Source organism: Leuciscus leuciscus (assembly GCF_965113295.1).
Source record: "Leuciscus leuciscus genome assembly, chromosome: 2".
Lineage (NCBI taxonomy): Eukaryota > Metazoa > Chordata > Actinopteri > Cypriniformes > Leuciscidae > Leuciscus > Leuciscus leuciscus.
The window spans coordinates 5885918-5894366 of NC_138726.1; the positions used below are offsets into that span (position 1 = coordinate 5885918).

Genomic DNA, 8449 nt, shown 5'->3' on the forward strand with positions numbered 1-8449 from the left:
CCCTGAAGGGCCAGCCTCATCAGCCCTGTGAAGGCCTCATCGACACGACTGATCCTCAACAAACTCGTCTCCATACCGGTGTGATGACTCCGACATCCAACCAGATGGAACTGGATAAATATTCTGAATGTTCTTATTCAATCTGACCTCTGACCTGTAATGCTGCCTGGATCATAATCATACACTGTTCGCTCGATGGCCAGAGGAGAACTGAGCGACTGAGACTGGGTTCTCCCAAGGTTTTTTTCTCCATTCTGTCACCTGATGGAGTTTTGGTTCCTCACCACTGTTGCCTTGGCTTTTGGCTTGCTTAGTTGGGGACATTTAATATTCAACAATATTATTGATTTGCCTTAAGGTGGACGATGACGCAATTTTCTTCTAGAAACAAACTTTGTTGTATTATATTCACGTTACAGTATCACTGTGAAGCTGCTTTGATACAGTATGTATTGTAAAAAGCGCTATATAAATAAAGATGACTTGACTTGACTTGTGTAATCAACAGGTGAGGACCAACATGGTTTAATATTTACAAAATGAGATGACTGGTGAATTGCTGCACATGCTGTGCCTCAGGGATGAAATGAGGGGGACATGTCAGACTTTTGACATTGATTAACATTTGTATTCGATAAAGAAAAGTATTAAAGAAATGTATAAAATAAAAAAAATAAAAAAATGAGATTGAAATCATACAGTGGCCTCTCTGGTTTATTGTATTACAGAGATAATAATTATTTTACATTCATAATATAACAAATATTTGTTTCTAATTTTATTAAGGCAATGAGACAAGAAATAACCCAGCACATGGGTAAGACTTAACCCAGCAAGAGGGTTAATTTCACCCACTGGTTGGGTCAAATGAATGACCCAGAAATATGGGTTAAATGGTAAAACCCAGCACTTGGGTCAAACCAACCCAGCGCGTGTTCTGTCCAATAGTGACCCAGCGGTGTGGTTAAGGTTGGGTTATTTTTTAACCCAGCAGTTTTTAGAGTGTACTTAAATATATAATTACAATGTAACAATGACACCTTAAAATAAAGTGTAACCTTAAGTACTGAGTAATATTAATTTACAACATGTAAATAGGGTTAGGATTTGGTTGAGGGTTAGTTGCATGTAATTATGCATAATTTACTGTTATTACTATGGTAAGAACATGTAACATATGTAACAAGGACACTGTAAAATAAAGTGACTGACATTTTTCATGCTTATTAGACCAAAATATATCAGAATACATTTTTTTATTTAATTAATGTCTATCAAAATCATTAGCCTGATAAAACAATAAAATGTCATGACTTAAAGGGATAGACACTGAAAGTCTTTCCTTGTATAGACACAAAGGTTGGAAATGTGCAGGAGAGAAAACAATGACCGAATTTTCTATCCTTTTTAACGTTCAGCATCAAAAGCTGTGCGAGCACAATACAAATACAAATCACGCGAGACGAGTGGTTTTTGAAGCTCAAGTTTTATTCTAGTTAACCTCATGTCTAAGATGGGTCAGCAAGATTGTGCATTTCAGACCAGTGACCGGTTTGTGAACAATAAAAACAAAAAAATCAAACATTGAATTTCAGGATCACCACATGATCATCCTTGGGAATGAATACCATATTGAACTAAAAGACTACAGGTTTGAGACACAATGCCAAGCTTTTATCATGTGGGGAAGGGAGGGATGCAGTCAATCACTTCTCAGTTCCCCCTAAACACATTCAAGAGAAAAGCTTGGGACCTCCACGGCCTCCTTTCCTCGATTGCATGACAGTCTCTTGGTGTGTGTTTGTGAATCGCACCGATATACATGCTAGTTTTCATCATTCAGTTGAATTTCCACCTTGAGGTAAGAAAAAAAAAAAGATTCCTGATACTACAGAGGATAATATATCTGTGTCCCCTGGGTCCTGGATCACCTCTCCCATCATTCCTAGCTTATCGCCACCGCATCTCTTTCAGCAAATCACTTCTAGACTCAATACAAACATATAGCAGCACCATGTCAAAGGCTGAAGGGAATGAAACTAACCAACAAACAACCGAGTGAAGAATCCCATGAGTACTGAATGTGTGGCTCTTTACAAGGATACCAATTTGATGGGTTTATGAAAAAAAAAAAAAAAAAAAAGATGAAGGGAAACATCACTGCTGATTGTAGCTGCGTCACATTTATTAAGACAACGTCTTGATGGGGGACATACCAAGTCTCCTGAATTCAGAACAAGACAGGCAGCCACTTATACATGAACATCTGCACTGTTAAATTACTACAAGACAAAACTATGGCTTTGTAAGTACACATGGCAGTCACACACGGTGTCATTTTTCAAATAAAAGCTTCATAAACTCATCAAGATGGGCTAGAAGAGACTTAAGTCTCCTTTACTGAAACAGCTAAAAAACTCCAAAGAGTTTATGGCACCAATTCCATTCAATGTGCTTTCTAATCGCTCGCATCAGGACCCAGTAGGATGATGATTAACATGTTCATTTACATTTTACAACAGGACTAACAGGCAAAACAATAAAATAAAATAACAATAGCACTAAAGAAAAAAAAATCCCAGACTAAATCAATGCTAAATCAAGACTGTAGTTTGAGGTATTGTGGGTATAACAGGAACATATGACTATTTTTTTCATCTGCTTTTTGTTGTTTTTTTGTCTTTTTTTTGTTTTTGTTTGTTTCTTTGTTTTGGGAATAGCATAGCGTAGAAATCACATTAACAAAAATTGATCACATAAAAAAAAAAAAAAAAAACTACCAAAATGTTGTCAATAATATAATTTTCTATGAGAAAATTAAAACCTATTACATGGCATTGTGTTGACATTTTATATAAACAAAACCAAAAATAGCAGCAAAACAAGACAAGAGAAAGAAGCATGTCTTTTTCTTTTTCTTTTTTTCTTTTTTTGTTTTCCATTTGAAAGTTTCATACTTGCTGGAAATCCCTCCATAGCAGCTAAATATGAGGAGTGTCTTCTCCCAGGTTCTCCTCGTCTTTTTTTTTTATTCCTTTCTTAAAGTTCTGCTTTTACTCTTTGATGTCCAGCCATCACCCTTTTTTGCCTCCCTCTGCCATCTCTAACATCTCTCCTCCTCATCTTCCTCCCCTTCCAGAGATCCACAAGACAACTGACATCTCTGGGTTTGTGCAAAATCTACTTGAAGCCACAATTACTAGACCAGAGTACATCAACTATGGTGTCACGAGTTAGCAACTAGCGGGTCATTATACATACTTCGAACTTAGGTACACTTGGGCATCCGTGCATACTGGCCTTAAGAGGGGAACTGAGAGAAATAAATAGGTCTTAATCTTTGATTTAACATCGTAGTGTTTCGAAATGCGTTCTGTGGGATCGCACATTAAACGTTCCCTTGCTGGCATCAGCATTGAAGCAAATATCTTCTCCATGTCCCCCTCTTCTCCTTTCTCTAACAGACCACTAACACTTTAGATAAAGAGACCTGCTCCGTCAACCCTTGCTCCATTCCATTGTTTTAACAACTGTGGATTTCTTTCTTTTTTCTTTCTAAAAGTCAGCCTTAAACGACGGACTGAAAGTGCTTTTTTTTCTTTTTTAAATGGAATGGTTTTAGATAATACATGAATCTAAACAAAAAGCAGACTGTGGACCGCAATGCAAGCTTTAGGCACGACATAAGCTTATTGTGTCATGGCAGTGATGACGTTACACATTAATATGGCAGTGAAGTCAAGGCAGTGATTTGAAAAGGAATGGTCCCATCTGGCCTCAAAAGTCCCTGGCAATCCACAGCCTTCTAGATCATAACAAAAAATACATGCGTACAAAATATATACTACGGTTACATAAACCATTTTGGAAGAGAAGAGAATCTTGTTAGGGAATCTGTCTAGGAATTATAATAAAGTGACTAAACGCATAGCAAGCGGGGATATATTTACACGGCTAGACTGCAGAAAAAGCAGGGAGCACTCAAGTGTAACAAGGTACTATCTATGAGAGAAAGAACTCGAACATACAGATAATGTCTCTTCTCTTTCAAAAATAGTTTTTGACACGCTTGAATTTAAAATACCCAAGGTTGTCTTTTTAACGACAAGCCAAGGCAAGTTACAACTACTGTAGTTGTTTATACAATTGTAAAATCCTAGATACCATTTTTCGCTCTTTTTATTTTTGACTTAGGACATATAGGGGAGGGGGGTGGGGGGGTGGGGTGGCAAAGGAGAGATTTCCCTGTCCTCCACCGGTGGTCCGGGCCAGCGATAGCCCAATCGTCAAAACCACAGGGGGTGCCGGTCAGCGGTCAACAGTTAGGGCGCGCTGAGGGGCAAGTTGTCGAGGTATTGGTCGGATGGTGGGGTGCAGGTGGGAGCCCGTTTTCCCTCTTGTCCCATGAAGCCTTTGGCCAAAGCCCATACCCAACAGAAGCAAAGATGAAGAGACTCATCGCAAAGACGAGATGAATAGCGATCCGTTCAGATGTTAATGTCTCTGACGTCTGTGGGAGTGCAAGAGAGGTCCACGTCCTCCTCCACTCTTTTGGTCTCTGTGGAGATATTGTGCTGCTGAGCTTGTCTGAGACTAGATTCCAGCAGGGACTCGATCTGTTCCTGACACGATCGCAGGCAGTCCTTTGGGGGGGGGGGAAACAGGGAAGTTAGCAACAAAGCGATATATCGGGTCTTCTGAAATGGTTGCACTTTATTTTATCGGACATGCACTGTACTTAAGGTACTGGGTAACTACAGTAGTCAACATTTAAAGTGGATCAAAACCTTTCATCAAAGTTATACATGAATTTTGAACAATACACGTTCTTGTCTTTTTTTGATCCTCTTCAAATGTTGACAACTTAAGGTTAGGTTTAGGTGTTTTACTCTAAATTTACTCCAACAATGTGAGGTCAAATGAGATTGATGGTGAAGAACCCTTTTATAATCTAAAGAACCTTTTGGCACTACAAAGAACCTTTTTGTGCAATGGAAAGGTTCCTTGGATATTAAAGGTTGTTCATGAAACAAAGAACCTTTTAAGAACCTTTATTTTTAAGAGTGTAGGTTCAGAGTTAGTACCTAGTTATTACATTGCAATTATAATAATGGGAAAAAGGACTGTAAAATGAAGTGCAACGTCTGAAATAGGTTGGTGGCACACTTACAGGATCGCTTCTGATGACTTGCGAGAGGAAGTTGGTGAGGTTCTGGGACGAGAGGCAACTATCGGGGCTTTTCAGGTACAAGCCCTGCACCGCTGCGGCAACGCTGCCGGCCGCGATCATGGAGGGAGGGCTCGCGATGAAGTTGACATCTGAAAACAACAAACAGACCTGGTTAGCAAATGCTCAAAATAGCCACCAATAAGTAACTGGATGAGGAATAAAATGAGGAATAGAGAGGCTGGGGAGGGGATTGAGCTCATAATGAAGCATAGCATGACTAAACTATAATGAGAGCTGGGTTGGTAGGGGACAGTCCGTGACATTTGGGGCCCGACACCATTCCTAGGCAGGACTCAAAGCCTTCGGGGGGAGGCAGAGGACTTTGCTGTAGGTCCCCTCTCATTCCCAAAAGGTCCCATAAATCATGCCTCTATGTGCACGTTAATGCTAAAAGTGCATTGAAATCTTGGGGTTTTCAAGATATTTCTGACTCCTACTTTTGAAGACACACGCCCAACACCACAACTTCCTCAAAATGCCTCATTTCTTGAACGGACAATAAGCAGGGCTTCTAAATCCAAAGCCTTACATTCGCACATTGCGCTTCGCCCCACACATGGTGAGAAGAGAATTACAGCTGACTTTCTCATAGGAAGTCGTCTAGCATTGCTAGCTCAGAGACGAGAGGGCAATTGTCAAGACAAATTGAGCATAAAAGCAGGGGAGCCTTCACCCCGGCCCATTCATTTCATTCACCAGCGCCCACCCCCTTCCCAGTATCCGTCCAACCACACTCTCCCTGGCTGAGATCCCAGGCTACTTCCCAAAGAAATGCAGGTCATAAACATAAAAGGGGAGCGAGCTGCGGTGATACCCACCATGTATACTGTAGGGACAAAAAGTATACCGGAGTAAATCCTTCCTGGCAGGTGATAAACTGACTGCTGTAGGTTGCTTGACAATGAGGTGCAAGGGTAAGAAAGTGAAATGCTCTCACTCAAAGAGACCTGGACATCAAGATGTCTAGACATGGGAAAATATCAGGTTACAAAGCCCTTTTCACGAGAAAAATGTCAGAAAAGAGTTTCCTCTTTTTGGTTCACATGCACTAGCACTGGTGTTGTGAAGCAGGCAGGGCTTCACAGGAGCTGTAGTGCAGTCACAGCAATCACCACAAAAGGAAACAGACTTCCTCTCTCTTGCAGAGGCTCACATTGGTTTACAATAACTGCGAGTGAGGAATTAGGACAAGCGAGATGGTTCTTTCCATTGCAATAAAGAAGTTCGTCTGATAGCAGAGCAAAGAGGGGGAGGGGGGGTGGGGGGGTGGGGATTCTTCAACGCATGTTCACAGTAAAGAACTCAAAACATGTGCTTCGTCAGCTATTAAAAGGCAAATTCACTGTCATATATTCACATATAACAAAGTGATAATGAAGACAAATGGTGAAACATACCTGTTGCACAGAGGGCCACAAATGTCTGGGCATGCTTGCGCAGAATCTGCTTGGAACTCTGATGTATAGGCAGTTTGGCGAGGAAGTGTTCGATGAAATCGTGCGGTGTCACTGAGGCTAGATCCCACTTCAGTTTATTTAGTGCCAGAAGTTCCATTTGCTGCGAGGGAGATATAAAAAGGCCCAAGTTTACATTAAGGCTCAGACGATTTTCCATATTCTCTTTGACCACTAGATGGAGATGTCGATTAATTGCACAGTCACTTGCAGGGCCTACAATCAATTAACGCACACATACTAAACAGTTTGTAGCATGTGCGCTGTTATTTATGCAAATGCGCTTTACAGTTGCAGTCCAACCAAATTAGCTGGTTGAGGTTTTTAATGCAAGGCTTTCACATGCATCTCTTTGAGAAAAATTGCATTACTTGCATGCTTTAAATTGACTTAAGTACAGTGATATGAGAAAACAATATCAAGCTGTATATAATTATGCAATGTTGAATAATTACCAATAATTCGCCGGGACGGACGGAGTTGTCCGTGTATATGCACAACTTCTCTGCTGTTAGTGGCACAGTCTCTTTCATTTTAGAGGCCAAAAACATACAAGTTGCTCCTAAAAGCTGCAATCTGGTCTTTTTGGTGGGCTCCACAGATAAAAATCTGTCCAGGTAGTTCATGGCCAATGGAAAAACTTCCTCTTCGCATTTCTGTTCTTCACAAACCTTTAAAGAAAAGAAAGTACATAATGTAAAATAAAGATCAGCTAAAATTGGCTGGGTTTCTTTTTTTCACTGAAAGAGAATCGAAAGAAAGAAATATCTTGGTAAACATTAATTAAATAAACGAAGTGAAAGGATTTTTTTTTTTTTTTTTTTTTAAGCTATGCTTTGATCTTATCGAGTTATCCCACGTGTTTAGCATCTGCTCAGTCGTGCACGTGCAATGGAAAGGGTTAAATTAGAAAAGAGACACGTGCGAATGCTAAAAAGAGTATTTAATCGGTTAGTTAATACGAATCTAAAGTGTTGAACAAAGTATAAATATTGCAATTTGCTGCTGATGCTAGTGGTCGTTGCTTTCCAAAGCAAAAAGGTGGCGTCAAAGCTAGGTTCAGGAACCAATTTTCTACTTCGCCATCTTTTCAAAAAATATTTAAAAATATAAGAAAATTGTTTCGCTCGAATTAAAACACATGTAAATGTTGTGCAACGTATGCTTTATTAAATAAGAGCAAAATCGTTCGAATTCAATGGCAAAAACGACGTGAAATGAACTGAATTCTAAAGCCTCAACATACAAAGAGGAGCATGCGACATTTCGGAAAAGCGGGTGTTTCAAAAATTAATATAAATTATTCCAAAGCATTAAATCGAATGTTAAACATTTGTAAATCCAAATTAAGCGATGGGTTATATAATCCGACCGTTTATAACACGATGTTGAAGTTAGAAATGTAAAAAATATAATATTTTTAGACCGTCGTGCGGGAGGTATGGCAAACTGAAACAAAACTTTTAAGACACAAAATCTACGTTTTCTTGCAAAAATAAGGTTTAAATTATACTTGCGATTTAAAGGACAACTAGTGAGCGTTTTTACGCAAGTGATGTCAATAATATTTCCATTTTAGAATTTAGAGATATAAAAAACTTAAGCAAACGACAACAAAGATGGCTACTGGCAGGAGTGAGAATGCATACGTGTACATTGGTATTAAATTGAAATAAAAACTACATTTATTTATATTTCCTTTAGATTATAGGAAACGAAACAGACGAATTGCGGAAATAACGGTTTAAATAAAAATGCGATATCG

General features: G+C 39.3%; 1 protein-coding gene across 1 annotated transcript in view; it reads right to left on the minus strand.

Annotated features, from left to right (window-relative positions):
- Nucleotides 1-1467: 1467 nt before the first annotated feature.
- The window catches only part of ccnd1 (cyclin D1), a 7663-nt gene continuing 681 nt past the window's right edge, over nt 1468-8449 (minus strand). Inside the window, exons 2-5 of the mRNA XM_082161044.1 lie at nt 7140-7355; nt 6628-6787; nt 5171-5319; nt 1468-4643 (exon numbers count right to left, since the gene is read on the minus strand). Of these exons, the coding sequence (XP_082017170.1) occupies nt 4488-4643; nt 5171-5319; nt 6628-6787; nt 7140-7355 (681 nt within the window). The 3' untranslated portion in view covers nt 1468-4487. The remainder of the gene's footprint in view (nt 4644-5170; nt 5320-6627; nt 6788-7139; nt 7356-8449) is intronic.